The sequence below is a fragment of the Neolamprologus multifasciatus genome, chromosome 1 (genome assembly GCF_963576455.1).
Source record: "Neolamprologus multifasciatus chromosome 1, fNeoMul1.2, whole genome shotgun sequence".
Taxonomy (NCBI): Eukaryota; Metazoa; Chordata; class Actinopteri; order Cichliformes; family Cichlidae; genus Neolamprologus; species Neolamprologus multifasciatus.
In genome coordinates this window covers 1,627,013-1,645,000 of record NC_140439.1, presented here as the reverse complement: position 1 = coordinate 1,645,000, position 17,988 = coordinate 1,627,013, and the positions used below count along the sequence as shown (strand labels likewise).

Sequence of the window (17,988 nt, the reverse complement as noted above, 5' to 3'; positions counted from 1 at the left end):
TAGAACAATGCTTCGTCTGTGCACACTGAGTAACACTGACAACAAAGGCTCACAGTCACCACAGAAAACTGTTATTTTAGGCTTCATTTGAATGATGAAGCAATACTAAAGTTGCAAGTTGTCCTTATACATGACAACAAATCTGAAACTCTGCAGAAAAGTATTAGCATTGCTGAGGCGTGTATTTGGTCATATTCTACAACTTGTTAACAAATCATTGAAGAGATGCAATAAATTGCAGTAAAGTGAGATTTTCATCAATACCAAAAGGTTGATTCTGTTCATCAGGACGTTTTCAGTGGGAGAAACGTTTTGTCATCATTGGGTGACTTCGTCAGTGTCAGCTGACTGCATTTTCCAATCTTATAAACAGGACATTTGCACATGACTGAAACCAGCAGCACTGAGGGAACAGTGGGCTGGGAGAACATCAGTTTCTTCATCATTAATATGCAAATTGTCATGGCCATTGATCAGTGCTTGGTGATCAATGGCCATGAGTCCCATCCACAGAGAGTTGGGGAATGGCTGCAATCACAGTATTGTCAGATGGTGACAGATGTACCTTAGGCCCCCTCCTCCATTCAGAGATGGTCTTTCCCTTTTCACGTAAAGTGAGTGATGAAATGTTTCTCCCAGTGACAATGTCCAGATGAACAGAATCAACTTTTTGGGATTTCCTGATTGAGCATGCATCCAGACATTTTTGTCTATAGTGTGGGTCTTTACAATTCCTCTATAATATCATATATATGAACTCCACTGTTATCAGTTCAACTTTTATGTTTACAGAAAATGATTATATTGTCCACTAAGAGTAAACTCTTGGTAACTGTGGGGAGGAAAAACTTTCTTAAAACAGGAAGAGACTTCTGGCAGAACCAGGCTGGTGAATACGTTTTTGAGGTCTGCTGGAAAACCCTCAAATATGGCTGAATTAAAACAATTCTGTGAAGAAGAGCAGTCCAAAGTTCCTCCATAGCAATGTGAAAACTGCCAAGTTGTTGCCACAACCAGGTATTAAATTTAGGAGGCAGCTGCTTTTTAACATACAGGCCCCTGTGGGTTTAGATGCCTGTTTCCCTGGATAAATGAAACCATCATTTAAAAACTGCTTTTTGTATTGAAAAATTTATTTGATGATCTGAAACACGTAAGGGTGACAAATATACAAAAAACTAAGAAATCAGAAAAGGAGGTTTTTGTTTGTGTCTTTCTTGTAAGCTTACTTTCACACTTCATGTCAGGTTAACTGATGTGATTACACGTGGGCGTACCTGATAGATGGATGGATGGATGGATAACAGAATTATTAAATGTCAATAACATATTTTTTTATGTAAAATTATGAAGTTTAGGTGGAACATTGGGAATAAATGCAAGCGGTCAAACAGGTGGAAAACCCAACATCCAATGAAAACAAGACTAGATCTACACAGGATGTGATTGGGTGGGAACAACTGAGCTGAGACAGAAAATACGGAGAGGAGGGAAAGGAAATTAAAAAAAACAAGCATGTTAGAAAACAACTAATAAAGGAAGTCACCAAGATACAGACCATCGATGGCAACAAGAAGACTGCAGAAAAGTGCAAACACAACAGAATACAACAAATGTATTGAAAGCTTCAACATAAAGACACAGAATGAGTCTTCTGGACACTCCAGCTTTTCTCCTGCTGCCTTTCGTTTGCATATATATATATATATATATATATATATATATATATATATATATATATATATATATATATATATATATTTATACCAGCAACTATTGACACATGAATGGATGTGAAAATGATGTGAACCTGTTTCAGATAACGCCTAAAGGGAAGGCTGCAGGATGAATGTGTGCCCTTCACTGCAGATATGAGTACACTGTGGGCAGACATGCAGCCCGACAGACAGGACTGGAGACAAAACAGTTTTTATGTCTTAACACCTGCGAGTGTACAAGAGCCTGTATTTGTTTTGTCATTTCTGTTAGACAACGTGATTGAAGAACTCTTTGCTTCACAAACAAGTTTTAATGAAAGGTAACGTTGGCATACACACAGGGGATGAATGCACACAGCTCACATTAAAACAAAGTCATCTAATGTCTAATAAATCACAGTCAGGCTGCACAAGAATGCACAGATCCTTCAGTCCACTGTCTGCTAGTTTCCCTTCCTTCTGATTCTTATTGCTGATGTTTTTGGTATTTGAAGGTGTTTTCTGACATCACTTGAAGGAAGAAAATGATAAATACAAAAAAACTAAGAGTTTGAAAAAATCAGTCTTTCTTATATTGCAGAGGATGCATGGATTTGCAACTTGACACCCCCCCCCCACCACCACCACCACCACCTCCTCCATAAAACCAAAACTGAATCAATGCAAACAGTCAGTACCAGCCAGATTTCTCTTGTGACTTTTATTCCTACACATCTTTGTAAGTTTTGCATTCCTGTCAGAAGATCCAGAGTAACAGATGTTCTCATCTGTTTGTCTCTTAAAAGCTTTTATAATTGTGGTTTTTATTGGACCCTTAATCCTTTATAAAGCTTTTTATTTTTAAATTGAAGCACATGACTGTGACTGGAGGCTCTTACTTCTCCTGCTCCAGTGATTGCTCATTGTTGGCTTTAATTTGACTCCTCACAGAGTAATTTACTCTTAGGGAAGATGCGTGTTACCAGGAGTGAGTCAGCAGTCCAGGTCAAACACTCCAGCGTATCTGCTGGCCTCTGCTGGGAGAAAAAAGAGCTACAAGAGCAGTTTTTTTGCCCCCCAGTACACTTCCTGTTTGCGGACCAATAACAAAAATAATTTCACTGAAAAAACAAAATACTAATGAATGAATTCCAGTCTGGATTCAGGAGACAGAAACATCTCTACTTTCAAGGTAAGAGCTGGATCAGGTGTTACTTATGCTGAAATAGGCCCAGGCTGCTGGGGGCTTCCCATGATGATGATGCTGTGTTTTTACACCACTCTGCAGTTAATCATTAGTTCTCATTAATCTCTGAGTCTCTCTCCCCTGAACACCAACAGCAGGGGGCTTTACCTCACAATACAAGAAATGCCTTGAGGTGACTGTTGTGGTGATTCGCAGCTGTATAAATAACATGGAACACAATTGAACTGATTTTAATTGAATTATGTGTTTGTTTATTTTCTGTGATACATTTATTGTTTGAATGAGGTTAGTGTTTGTAAAAGTTAATCTCTGAGTTTCATTAGTTAGTCCTCTGATTCAGAGTGCTTTTCTACTCTGTGAAGGGGAAATGAATGGCTCAGTGATGTTAGTGTGTGGGCAGCTGCAGGCTGCCTGTCTACCTGCAGAGAGCATCTGTTAACAGATGGTGGCAGTGTCAAAAATATGTGATACAACCGCTCTGTGGTCTGCTCTTGCTTGTGCTGTTGTTGGTCATCAGCCAGCCACCGAGAAGAGCGAAGTCAGGAGCTGAAGAGAAACCGAGAGCTTTTCATACTGGATTGTTTCATCATGCCCTTCTCTTATTTCCAGTGAACACTGTCCAGTCTGCTCCAACCACTCAGCATTCGACTACAGCTTCATCCACATCATTGTGTCTGCGTGGGCAAATCTGTACACAAACCTATGCAATCTAGTGCAGTCATAGCTCTGGCTGAACGCAGGAGCCACACCCACCTCAAATCTTCTGGATGCAAAGAGTTCAAATAACTTCTTTCAGACAGAAATGAAGAGCTGCACCAAGACCCAGAGTGAGATAAATAGGGATTGTTTGACATAACAAAACCATTTAAGCTGCAAAAGTAAGTGAAGGAAGAAAATGATAAATACAAAAAAACTAAGAATAGAAAAGTGAACATGTGAAAATCGAATGATTATATACAGTATAATGCATTTTTGTCCAAAGTATAATGAAGAGCACTAAATGTCCTGAACATGCACAGAGACAGCGTCTCAGGAGATGTCTCAGCTGCAGTGCTGCTCCTCCGCACTTCTGCTTTATTGCAGACAGAAGGTCCAACATCAGTTTTTGAAATCAAGAAAGTAACAAGACATTTTTTAAGCAGTGTTGTTGTGAGTTTGCTAACTAATCTTAACAGTAATGTAGCCTGTGCTTCCTGTCTCAGTGATGTACCTCAGATGTTCCTCATTCCTAACCCCCCAAATCACAGAAACATGTCACACACTGTTGAATGTGCAGAAAACCACAGGAGATGTATCTGAGCTGTGAGGAGCTGTCGACGTCCAAACTTTGACCAGTCACTTTATGAAAAAGGGAACACATGTGAGAAAGTTACGTTCACAGACAACAGGATGCTCAGGCTTGTGAAACTGATTACACTCGTCACAGTCCGGAAACACACAGGAGGGCAGGAGAGACTAAATCTGTTTGGGAATCATATTAAGCGAGGAAAGCTGAGAATCATATGATGAACGGATGATTGTTGTGCCCTACTTTAGACTTTTCCATCTCTCAAACAGACACTTGCATCAGTGAGTAATGTGGAAGGCTGCCGTGTACGGATAAGAGGAGTTTCCGGTTAGGAAGTAGATTCCCGTCTAAACCAAGCTTCATCTGTTCAACATACATGAATATAAGGCAGCGATTTTCTTTCTGTGTCACTTCCAACATATTCCCAGACTTAGGAGCATCAGGGATTATTTATGTTTCCCATTTAATATGTTCAGCACACACACAGACACACAGACACACACACAGACACAAACACCCCACACACACAGACACACACACACACACACACACACACACACACACAAACACCCCACACACACAGAGACACACACCCACACACACAGACACACACACAGACACAAACACCCCACACACACAGACACACACACACACACACAGACACAAACACCCCACACACACAGACACACACACACACACACACACACACACACACAAACACCCCACACACACAGACACACACACACACACACACACACACAAACACCCCACACACACAGAGACACACACCCACACACACACACAGACAGACACAGACACACACACAGACAGACAGACACACACACAGACAGACAGACACACACACAGACAGCCACACACACAGAGACACACACACACACAGACAGACAGACAGACACACACACAGACACACACACACAGACACACACACACCCCACACACACAGAGACACACACACAGACACACCCACACACACAGACAGACACACACACACACCCCACACACACACACACACACCCCACACACACAGACACACACACATCCACCCACACACACAGACACCCCCACACACAGACACCCCCACACAGACACACACACACCCCGTGTCTGTTTACTTTAATAAATCAGATGTTTGTCGTCACGACCTGCAGTCTACACACAAAAACTCATCTGTATTATTGTTGTTATTCTTTGGGTCTGTTTGTTGCCACACTTCCAAAGTTTGTGGCTGCACAGTATGAATACACAGAGAAACATAAAAAAATACCCGTATCTGTCACATGTTCAGTACAACACCGAGAGAACAAATGACTTTAGAAATAAGTCGATCATAAATTTGAGAGACATTAAATTTTGGGCTTATTTTTGGTTTATGGGGGTAAAAAAAATACTTTTATCTTTCTAAATTAGTCTAATCGGTGCCGCGTTTGACTCAAGCGAAATCCACATTAAAAAATGCCCTTGCATCTTTACGTGCCATGCGTGTATATCCCACACCCCGACTCTCAGCAAAACAGAGGTAAGGAGGAACTGAGCGATGCTGGACGCGTTATTATTGCAAGCAACGGGACGGTGAGAGAAACTGGGAAGCCCAGGAGCAGACATATTGATCTCGAAAGGTAAAGCTCTTTTTTTGTTTCTCTTAGCACTGCGGTAAAGAAGCGGGCGCAGATAGTGATGGGGCTGACAGGGCGAAGCGTTATATGCGTCCACGGCGTGTCTGTGCGCGTGTGTCTGTCGGGCTCCAGCAGAGGTGGCTCACATTAGACATTTTGGGCAGTGCCTGCGCATTTCTTAATGTGGGTGTCAGGCCGACCTGCAGAAATGACGACGTGACGCTGAACTTTGCGGTGTCAGTCGTAAGGTTGGCTGCAGGAAGCTGATGCCCAGCAGAATCCATCCAGCTAGGGGTGAAGATCACACCTCCTCATCTTTTGTTACCGCGAATAGAAGCACCGCGAGCTATCTGGCACAATCTGGGCTTCATTATTGCATTGTTGCCAGCCACATGTCTCCATATTGAAATGCCGGTCAGTAACCATGCTGCTGCTGCTGTTTCCTTGTATCAGAGGACCAGGGCCCATCTCTTCTGTCTGGCATCACACACACACACACGGCTTAAGCTGAGCAGAATAGATCACTGCGAGTAGAGGGTGAGATCAAACGCGAACAGGATGCACAAAGATAAGAACAAAAACCAGTCTGCAGAGACGATTCCAGCCTGCTGGAGTAAAATGAATGAACTTGGAGCACGCAGTGGCTTAAAGTGACCTCATCCTGCTTCGTTAGTCTCGTGCTGTCATCACTATCGCTATAAAATCACTCACAGGATCATCTGATATCAAAAGCACCCTTCTAATGTCTAACTGTTGGCCTTTCATGGTTGTGATGACTGCAGTGGAGGGTCTTCTTGACTCTTGAACATGGTGTGGATATCATTTAGTTTGGTTTTAAAGGTCGCCGTGCACCCCACCTTCATAGAAGCCTCTTACAGCGCATTATTGGTCCTTTGTACGTCCTCTGCCAAACCGTGATCTACATTAGCATAGACTGCGGTGTTACTGGTAATGTGGTGTCTCCATGGAAACTGGAGCTGTCATATGACAAAGTCACTTAATATTAATCTTCAAACCTGCAAGCACGCAGCACAAGATTAAAAGCTCATTACAAAGCGTGTTTTATAAACCTGGGCTTCATTGCAGTTTTAATCACCCAGAATCATCATGTGATCACAGAGCCTCGTTTCTTTTACGATTACTGCCCAGGCCTGCAGTGCCCCAGATGCACGTGTAGGCTATTGAACCATGCCCCCAGGTTTGGTTTCAGGGTTCCCCTTTTCTGAAAATCCTTGTTTGCCAAAATACAGAAAACACAGACCATACTGTATCCAGGATGTCAGGTAACATATAATCTGTGCACACAAACTCTTGAGGGGAATTACAGTAAAAAAGTGAACCCATATCTCTTCCTGAAAACCCCACAAGGACCCATGAAGGTCTCCGAGATCCCAGTGCGGGACCTGGTGTCCCATATTTCTGTCTTTGATACGATTTATCACCTCAGGCTGTGAAACTCCACCGTGTTACGTAGAGTCCTTAAAATCCAATACATACGGTACACATAGAAACTGTAATTATAGCATCAATACAATGATACAGTGAATGTGTACCACACATGCTATCCATTATAGCCACCCTGCTACCATCCAACCGGTCGTGTGACGTCGTTATCGCAGCTGAACCAATGAAATTACTTCTAGCAATTTTACCGCGAGGAAGCAAAATATGGGCGTGTCCATGTTCGTCCTTCCAAAGAAAATGTAAAGAAGCTGCTAAATACACACGCGAACCAAAACGTAATGGCCTTGCTGGCTTACAGGTAAATGTACCCTGTGTCACTGGGGGCATGGTTAAGGTCCTCTCGGGCAGACTTGCTGTTGCGGTGGAAGCGGCACCCTTTTGTTTTTGGGCGGAGCGTTAGCTGCTAGCCTTTTATTTAGCTAGCAGCGACTACCTCAGATAGCCGGTTGTAGGGACTCACATGGCGACACCTCTGTTGTTTCACAACGGCTCGGCTAGCTAACAGCAGCCCGTCTCCTGCCCTCGGCCTGACCCCATGGATCCCGGTGGAAGTGAACTGGACTCCAGCCTGCCTCAGCCAGACAACCCGTGTTTGATAGTGGAGGACTCCCAGCCGGACAGTGTCGCTTTAGAAGACGACCCCGAGAGCAGCTACCGAGCTCTGCTGGCCCGTCGCCTGTCCAGTCTACAGCCCACCGCTCGCAGCCCGGTACTGGTAAGGAGCAGATCTCATTCAGTAGCTCTCCTCTCTGTAATGCAGTTACTGATTACTTGAGCAGATAAAGAACAATAAGCACAGATTTATACTTGAGTAAAATGGTAAGATGAGTGGCTTTTTCACGGACGTTGCACTCAACTCGACCACAGACGGTCCAGTTCATTTCCTCAGCTGTCCATCCGTCCATTAATCAGTCAGGCTCACTTTGAAAAACTGGGTAAAATGCAGGCCACACTTTGGACATACTGGCAGAGCCAGAGGCTGGTAATCTGTTACAAGCAAACTGACTCACACTCACATCTTGAGCTATCGGGAGGACTCTGCAGCTCAGATGTAAAGAGTAAACTCGACACACAGAGGCCTGTGCTGGCTTTCTGTTCAGACCTGCTGGCAGGCGGTCTCTCCTCCACGCTCTAAAGCACTAAACCTCCAGGGAAACACTGAAGCACAGTTCATGTGAGATACAACACTCAGGCATCTGTAACAGTAAACCACTGTCGGTTAGTAGATGTTGTGCAGCTTTGAATTAGTTTAAACCCAAAACAAATGTTGCACGTTAAAAGTTGAAAATGTATAAAAAAGACAACTTCTGTCATTTACATTACAACCTTCTCTCTTCTAGGAATTAATATCTTCACCAATAGGAAGCAGGTGCTCTCAGACCGGCAGCCAATCAGAGAGCAACAGCCAGGCTGAGCCTGGTAAGTGTTTTCCAGTGTAGTGGGAGACAGTTAAGTGTTTCTTGTCCTGAATGAAGATAAAACAGCGCTTTTGCTTCTTTCTTAGACGGTCTTGCTGCAGCCAACCCCAGTTCGGTGTTCCAGGAGGACAGTCAAGTTTTAAACATCTGCGCTCCTCCAAACAACAAAAAGTGTGTTTGATTTGTCCACTTTTGCAGTTTGATTATGGTCAGGGTCAGATGGCAATGAAAGGTTTCACTTTATTTTTCAGGTGTGTACCAGAGGACGCTGACATGGATTCTGGTGCTGATTCTACTACACACTGTATTCAGTCTGAAGGTACGCATTTTTCCAACACATTAAGTTCCAAAAGCATCTGCTGGTCTGTTTGATGTCGTGCTTGGAAGTAACTGCTACGGGTTGTGTTGTGTTTCAGGGGAAGCTTCTCAGTTTGGTTTTCTTGAGCTTTCTCAGACTCAGGATCTGTGTGGTGAAGCCGTGAACAGTCAGGAGGAAGACGGAGACAAATGCAACAAATTGGGTATAAGGACTTTTATCCACATGTTTGTATTACACTGTCATTATCCACATTAATAAAGGATTGCATTCAGCTGCTTGTCGCTCTGCGTCGGGGCAGTGACGCTCTGGTTTACCTCGTATTCGTGGCGTGCCTCTGTTAGAGCTAACAGGCAAAACATGGAGGCAGAGCTGCTGTGCTTTTCAAACAGCTGCAACTAACATCTGTCTGCTGGGCTGCTAATGCGACCAGCATAACTAAGGTTCATGACTGTGTTTGTGCTGTTGTTGTTTGTTTGCTGTTTTTTGCACTTTTAATCAAATGATCTGACAAAATAATGATGGCTGTGTCTCCAAGGAGGAGTGAAATACTATTTTATTAGCACTTCATAGCACTCATTAGCAGGCATCTATTTCACTGTGATTCATACATGGACAGGTGATTTGCTAACAAAGCTGGCTACCTTATGTGCTAGCTTACAACTTTAGATCTCGCTGGGCCTTTGTTTAAATTTTGATGTCATGATTTTGGCTTCCAGTGGAAACAAGATAATGGGTCCTTTTTTCACTTTTTGTTACTAAATGCTTGTTTTTGTGTTGTGGTAAATCAAGCACAACCATTCGATTTGCACGTCTTAAACATAAATACACACATGATTTAGTTCAGCAGTATCTACGATGACACGTAGTCGTTAGTCAACAAGACTTGTGTTGAAAAAGTTGTGAAAGATTTCACTGATTGCACCTGTAGAAAGATCATTAGTGGCCCAACTGGTCTGGTTTCAGTGACACGTCACTCTGCTGTCGATCAGCTGTTTGCTGTTTATTGCTCCCTCGGCCCCCGCTGTGCGTCTCCTTACCCCACCTGACACCATCGTGCATCCCACGCTGAAGACTTTGGGCCAGCAGGAGCTGATGGTTGCCCTTGCTAAAAGGGCTTTACAGTCAACAGCATCAAGTCCAGATGACTCTTACATTCCTCACCATGGTCACCCCCCTTTTTTGATTTTGATTTTAAATAATCATAAATAGTGGAAATTGCAGTTATTGAACAAACACAGTGTGATGGTTATTGGTCGAAGCAAACAGCCCTACTTCTGCTTTCAAATAAGCAACACAGCAGAGATCAAAATGCTTATGTTGAGCCTTGGACACAGGATTCACAAACATGGTGATTGATGTTGCCTTGTGTGCTGCCATCCTTTATATACAGTCTATGGTTGCAACAGAAATGCGTTCCTGATCTCTGCATGCAGAATGAGGGGTGCTGGGTATTATTACGTTTTTACTTGTTCCGATCAGAGCATTCCCAGTGACTCCATGAAGTTAAACAAAATAATCAATGTTCTCTTCATTCCCAGCAGAACAACACATCAGTTCCAGGACTTCAGAAAGTCAGGACAGCAAAGCGTTGAGGTGCAGCTCCATGTGACCTTTCAAAGTCTGCATTCATTAGATGTTTGTGTTTTGGCTTTGCACTGAAATCTCTTTTCTTCTCCAGGTCTGAGGTGAGCTCCAGCAGCTCATCAGAGTCGTTGGGTCAGTCAGGCAGGCAGCTGAGTGTCCAGGTTCTGCTGCACTCGCAGAACCTGCAGGACTCTGCTGAGCAGGACCAGCAGGACTGTGAGATCCTGTCCTCACAGGACGATCTGTTCGATGCTGACAAGACAGGTACATTCATGTAGCACTCGAAGGATTACACACGTTGTCTTTTTAAGCCCATCACCTTCATATTGTCTAAGACCACACTGACAAACTGTCACATCAGAAATGTTGGCCTTAAGTGTGAGTTGTGGCGTGTTTTTTGGAAGGTTGCCGTCTGGCAGTCAGCGCTATTTGGACAGACCTTTCAGATCTCATTTCTGTAACAGGTGGGCTGTGGATAACTGAAAAACACATTTTGTCAGAGGTGTACTGTGTCAGCCTTGTAATTTAAATTATTTAAAAATGCTTTTTTAGTTTAATATTTTTTAATCATTAACTATAAAAAAGGGTCTTAGTTCCTGTTGTATTCTGCTTATTTGTTCATTCTCGTCTCACTCCACGCCTTCCACACCCAAACATGACTGTATGCTCTTTGACTGCCTCACACATAGTAACCCAGGGGTTGTTGGAGGGAGTGTTTGAAAGTTCCTCACTGTGAGGAAGAGACACAATAACTCAGTTATTTACCTAAATGATTTGCCCTACTTACATTTTGCTGTTAAGTTAGTGACGAGCTAACCAACAGATGTTGAATGTAGCGTAAAAATGAGTTGACAGGGAAATCACCGTGGACAAGGTTTCACCTGACGTGGTTGTTTGTTTTTTTGTTAAATCACAAATAATCACAAACACATGGAACGTGCCGGCGCAGTGAGCATGCCCTTGAATGGCAAAGCCTCCTTTGTTCTAGTCGTCTTCAGTGATCTCTAAGCCCTTACAGCTACGCTGGCGTGCTCCTAACATAGGGTGAGGCTTAGTAGACAGGCCCATATAAACCCGTGTATGTGTTTAAATCAGAATAACTGTGAAAAAATGACTCGCTGTGTGAGAAGTTGTTGAAAGTAGAGGTGTGGAGCCCAGTTTGTGCTTCCTTCACTGTGAGTAACAGTCCTGGTTTGTTTCTCTCGTACAAACAGAAAATGATCTGAAATTACTCAAACTGCTTCTTTGTCTCTGCGCTGCTTTCAGGTGCTGCAGTGGACAGTACAGTGTCTGAGCCGGAGCAGCAGGGTCACCCCACCTCCACACCCGCCCACACCCTACAGCTGCTGCATCTATCGGGACAGGGAACACTGGTGCAGGAGAGTCTGTCCCAGTAAGCGGCGTGCTGCTCTTGCATCATTCACACACAATAAATCCCTGAAAAATGAGCTGATGTCCTTTTTTCTCTCCCCTCTAGGAGCTCTGTTGATTATGTCGCCCCCACCCCAGACAACTTCAGCCATACCCCTTTAATAGTTCCCAGCTCACCAACCGAACTAGAGGATGAAAATGGTAAATCTGCTTTATTATCGCAGTTTGGGTTCAGACATGGAATCAGCTGGTGGATAAAGCTAACGTCCCTTTGCATTGTCAGGTGCTGATTCACAAATGGATACGTCACTGCCTCCGGATGACAGGGGAGCAGGAGAAAAGGACGAGCCAATGGAAACCGAGGCCGCCCCCAAGCCACAACCATCTGCATCTACTCCCATATCCCAAAGTTCCCCTGGTTTTGCTTTAGAGCGAACTCTCTCTGTACCGTCCCAGCCCGAGTTCTCTCATGTATGTCCTTCACTCTTTACTTTCAGCAGCCTATTTAAAATGTTCCCAGTAGAAAATATGGATTATACATGTGATGTATTAAATTGTCAGAGGATAGAGTGCTAGGCCCAGTGACAAAGACTGTTTGACCTGTCTAATCAATAAAAAATGCAAAGATCAGCAGATGATGTTGTGGTCGGCTGTATGTCAGCTGACCAGCTGGTTGAAGAGTTCATTGATTTCAGCACCAACTTTGTTTGTGCCCTTATAAAGAAAACCATGTTGACTGTGTAGTTGTTCCTCTGAGGAGGAGAACCATTACTTTCAGTGCAGGACTGCTGCTGGTTGTTACACCGGGCCTTTGTGCCGCTCCTCCTTTCACTCTCAGAGATGAAAGGAGACGTGGTAAACAGCTTTCGTCTGATTGGCTGCCCCTCGTAAAGAGAGTTTGAGCAGCAGGTAGAGTTTGCTTCGGATGAGCAATATGTCCTCTCAGTCACATCATGCAACGTCCAGTTTAAAGGCTGAATCTCTGGTTTATAACTGTGCAAAAGTCTTGAGTCATCTGGGTTTTGTATATCTTGTTCTTTCAAGCAGACAGCTTCTTGTAGCTTTGGACAGTTTTCCAGATGTTCTAAAGGTCCAAAGGTTTCTTTGGACATTTGCTGTTTTTTTTTCCTTCCCTTCATTCATTTTAGTTCATAACATTAACCTATGATTAATTCAAGCATAAAAGGCTCCTAACTTAACGGGTGAGCCAGTGTTGTCTATTGTATCTTTTGGCACTTGGTTATTAGAAGTCTGTCACAGAAACACATAATGTGTTCCCATCATTTTCTTTTGTTGAGCCTATGAAGAAAACCAAGGATAACAGTCTGTTTCAAGCTTCATGTCCCAGCGTGATGTGCACCAAAAATAATCTGAGGAAACTGGACAAAAGAGACAGCAGGTCTGAGACTATCGGCAGATGAACATCTGAAAGTCATGTTTTAAGATACCTGACGCAGGACCTAAAAGACACATGTGACTCTGTATTAGATCCACCGGCTGATCAGTGAAGCCTCGTCAGGAACGGGCTCAGTGGAAGGCTGAGATACGCCAAGTTACACAAAGGCTGAAAATCAGGAAAGTGACGAATGCACAATTTCTGGTTCAAATGAATGTAAATGTGTAGCGAGGGTGTGCAGTGAGTGTCTACAGCCACCTGTAGAACAGGGTGGAGGCTCTGACGTGGTTTGAAGCTGCGTTTCAGGGATTTTGCCAAACCAGGTGGAATTATGAACATGGAAAGCCTCTGACTGACAGTGGCTTCAGGTTTTTCAGTGAAGCCAGTCCACAGTTCACCACAGTGTGGGATCACTTTGACAGAAAACACAACAAACCCGGCCAATGTCCAAAGAGACCTGGAGCAGTAGTGCTGAAGACTGCTTAGAAAAAGCAGGAATGCCTAAGAGAGCTGAGGCTGTGTTGGTAAAATAAAGCAAAAACTCTTCTTCCCTCATATGTGCTACGTTTGCACGCGTGTCGATAAATGTCTTCCCAGTTTTCCTGGTAAAATATAAAGAAATAAAGGGTGACTCAAAACTTTTGCACAGTAATGCAGACTAACTTTGAAACTTTGGTGAATGCGTTGGTGCATGCGTAGAAAATGAATAGTTAAATAGACGTAATGCAGTGTGTGAATAAACGTGTCGTTTAGCTGCAGCTCTGATGATTTTCTGTGTTTCTAGGACGTATTTGTTCCGACGCAGAGCCAGGATGCACAGACGCATGAAAAGTCAGCGTCGTTGCCTTGTGACACAGAGTCTCAGCATCTTGAGTCGGCTCCCTTCACCTTGCCTTTGCAGCTCTCTGTGAACACAGAGAACAGCAGCTGTCATCAGCTCACCTCTGAGGACAGCCAAGCCACTCAGATAGAGGAACTGGAGGAGCCGCTTGCCGTCGACACCAGCGACTCTGTGATTTCGTGTCACGATCAGAGAAAGGAGAGTAAAGCCGCCCCGTCGGAGTCACAAGCCGCCGCCGGCTCCAAAGTGTTGTCCTCTGCTGAATCACCGAAGCGCCACGTTGAATGTGCTGAGACTGAAGCGACCGATCTGGCCCAGAAATCAGCAGTTTCTCTGAATGTACAAAATGTGAATGTAAACGATGTGAAGGCTGACAGCAAAGATGCTGGCTGTGCTGACATGGTGTCTTGCTCGCAGCCAAAGTTTGATTCTGCTGATCTGACAGGTAAAAGCTGTGTGCAGGAGACTCCCTCAGACGCTACGCCCTGCAGCCTGCCTTCACAGTCTATGATTTCTCAAACATCTGCTGTGGATGCAGATGTGTCAGGAGGAACTGTAAAAAGTCCCTTTGTGGAATCGTCGACGCCGCAGCCTGAGGTGGGGTGCAACAGCCAGGCAGACAAAAACACAATGCACGAACGAGGTGAAGAGGAGGATCAGGAGGTGGCAATGGAGGTGGAGAACGCCGAGGGTACCTCGGGAATGGGTCTGGTTCTCTCCGAGAGCCAGCTGTTGTCTCCTGAACCCATGGACGAGGAGAGTGAGGACAAGGCAGAGGACAGCATCCTCTGTGTAACAGACAGTGAGAAAGAGGTGGCGTCACAATCAAAGACTCACAGTTCTCAACCAATCACAGGCCAAGTGTCAGTCTCTACCAATGGCCATGAATCCCAGACTCAGGAGAAAGAGGCGCACTCGGCTCCCGATAGGCTGTCCCAGATGGAGAGGGCGGGCTGTGAACCAGAGGCCCTCAAAGAAAAGAGCTTGAGCGACAGCTCGGGAGGTGAGCGTTCTGAAGATGTGTTTTCTGCAGAGTAAGCAGAGAGTCGTGTCCAAAGAGTAAAAACCCAAAACCCAGTAGTGTCTGTTAGAAAGAACTGAAAGGCCTGTTTTAAAGGTTGAATGACTTTATCTTTGTCTTTAACCTGATTCCACTCGTGTGTTTCTGCTACAGACATTTCATTCCACTTCACCCTTCCTAAAGAAGGAGACTTGATTGGACCTATTGTCGGCGCCACGCCACCGCTGATCAACCAACTGAAGCAGACGCTGAGACACAGCACTCCCATCGGTGAGTGGCACCACACCGGTTCACCAAAAGCCAAAGAACATAACACGGTCTTAGTAATATTATTTTTTCCCTCCTCCAGAGATCAGCTCTTTTTCTGAAAAGTCGGATGCAGTGGGTGACGTCTCTGCAGACGTGGTGATGGCCAGCAGCGATATCGTTTTGGGTGGAAGTGGCGGTGACGCAGCTGACAAAGGTGACGGGAAGCTGAGCTTGAGGATGAAGCTGGTGACGCCCGTTGAGGAGGGCAGCTCGGAGCGTTTCAGCCTGCAGAGTAAGAACTTCTTCCACGCTGTTTGTGAAAAAGTGTCTCGCTGCCGCACACTCAGCGATGCATTTCTTTCCCCAGAGCCGACGCCATCAGAAGAGGATGGATCTGTCACCAAGGTTACGACCGTTTCCCAGGCTGTAACCAGGTAAGCTGGCGCTCTCTCAGCACGTTAATTAAATTCTTTCATTTGTCGTCATCTTCTCATTTCAGTCTAATCCACTTGTGCATGCTGTCTCTGTGCCATCTCCCAGTGTAGTTTGAGGTTTTGAGGCGCTCACGTCGTATTGCTTGAACTCTAAATAACATTTTTAACTCAGTACTTTGTTAAAAGTATGCACCAAAACTTTATGTTGCATTCAAATTGTTAAATGTTGCCATTGTTGTACTTAAATTTGGAAACCGTGCCTTAAACTGCATGGTTAGATATTCTTCTGCTCCTCCCCGACACATCTGTGATGCTGTGGGAGGTAATTAGCTGTTTAACTGCAGACACATTCCACGTGACATTCTGGTTTCCTTATCTTCTGAGGGATGTCCACACCCCATTTAGGGGCTCGCCTATGCTTGCATATCGTGAACCATTAGAGTTAAGCCGTACACGGGTGTGGGGAGATGACCTTTAGATAACCAGGAAATGTGGTTACACAGTTGTAAGCATATATTGTGTGGCAGGAAGACACACACACAGTGTTTTAACCTTTTGTGACCATAGGTTGTTTTTTTTTACAATGGGTGCTGCTTGTATTCTCAGAATAAAAGGCTGTTTATTCGAGGTTGGCTAGGAAACAGGTGAGGAGCGTTCAGCTCCAACAGCCTGGTTCCAACCAGCCTCCCTTCCGTCGTTGTCTTGCTTTCTTCATGAGTGACGAGTCTCTGAACTAGTGGGGCTGCTGAAGCGCAGATCCAACACACTTGAACATTGGCTCACTTTCCTTAAAGCTGGGATGCAAAAGTAACATTAATGAGGTTTTCTTAAGGTTGGCTAAAGTCTGTCAGTGTAAGGCACAGGTGTTGAACTCCAGGCCTCGAGGGCCCTGCAGGTTTTAGATGTGTCCTTGATCCAACACAGCTGATTTAAATGGCTAAATGACCTCCTCAACATGTCGTGATGCTCTCCAGAGGCCTGGTACTGAACTCATCGGGTTCAGGTGTGTTGACCCAGGGTGAGATCTAAAACCTGCTGGACCAGGCTGCCCTCCAGCCTAGAGTTCGACACCCCTGGTGTAATGGATATATGCATGGGTAGATTTAAGTGTCTTACTGCATGTGCTGTCATTTGCTAGACTATAAGCATGCAGGCAGTGTGCAGTGCAGTGACTGGATATCAGGCATGTTGGTTTGCTTACTATGTTAAAGAAATCGTTTTCTTTGAGCTACGGCGCGTGACGATAAAACTTTAAAGGTTTGTTGTTCCATTGTTGACGTTCCAGCAGCCCGTCGGTGTTCACTCGGGTCAGGCAGGTGCACCGACAGCAGGAGGTGGAGGAGGACAGCCAGCCTGGAGGAAACACTACACTGGTCAGGTAAGCTCACATCATAGTCTCACAGAGGCAGATAAAAGCATAAAGATTGACACTGTTTAAGCCTTTCACTGTGCTTGTCAATAGGGAATGCCATTACAGGTTCATATGTCTGGATAAATGTTGTGACTTTGCACTGCAGGCATGAAGGTCTGCAGGGAAAAGCCTGCCACACGCTCACAGCAGTGTTGTCCCACTTTTGTTAGCATTCTGAGCCTGTGATTTGCCCAGTGTTAATGTTAGCACATGCACATGACAGCATTCACCACACTGGCTGTCCTGTGTCATCCTGACACTATCTGGATGTTCCCACTTTATAAATCATCTAGTCCTTCACACGTCTGTCTGACCCTGGGATTTGTCCCCTGATGTAGTGTGTGTTAGGACAGAAATAGGCTTCGTGCTGTGAGCCTGCGTGTGCATGTGACAGTGAGACCTACTTTGTTTCCAGAGGAGATTGGGTGGTTATTTTTTCTACTTGGTGCGTATTCTCTCAGGGCATGGAGAGTGGTAAGGTGTGACAAAGTTGGGTCATTGTGCTGAATCTTCTCTGCAAACGTAGTGGAACAGCCACACTGCTGTGATCCTTTGTGGAAACGTTAGGGCTGCTCAGAGTCGTTATCAGTCGACTGATTAAGAAAAGACACGCGTCCATGCCATGTGTTTACCTTTGGAAAGTAAAGGTAACGA

The 17,988-nt window shown here is 44.7% G+C and overlaps 1 protein-coding gene across 5 annotated transcripts in view; it reads left to right on the top strand.

The window, feature by feature from the left end:
* The first annotated feature begins 5,634 nt into the window (after window positions 1–5,634).
* Window positions 5,635–17,988, top strand: part of tp53bp1 (tumor protein p53 binding protein, 1) — a 22,614-nt gene continuing 10,260 nt past the window's right edge. For 2 of the 5 annotated variants that reach the window (XM_085157420.1, XM_085157395.1), the window contains exons 1-15: window positions 5,837–8,005; window positions 8,631–8,709; window positions 8,795–8,879; window positions 8,960–9,027; window positions 9,125–9,229; window positions 10,566–10,620; window positions 10,706–10,875; window positions 11,878–12,004; window positions 12,089–12,183; window positions 12,266–12,453; window positions 14,163–15,222; window positions 15,394–15,510; window positions 15,590–15,781; window positions 15,857–15,923; window positions 17,209–17,301. In XM_085157420.1, coding sequence (XP_085013546.1) covers window positions 7,826–8,005; window positions 8,631–8,709; window positions 8,795–8,879; window positions 8,960–9,027; window positions 9,125–9,229; window positions 10,566–10,620; window positions 10,706–10,875; window positions 11,878–12,004; window positions 12,089–12,183; window positions 12,266–12,453; window positions 14,163–15,222; window positions 15,394–15,510; window positions 15,590–15,781; window positions 15,857–15,923; window positions 17,209–17,301 — 2,681 coding nt within the window. In that variant the 5' untranslated portion in view covers window positions 5,837–7,825. The other 3 variants (XM_085157403.1, XM_085157405.1, XM_085157413.1) reach the window with 3 other exon arrangements.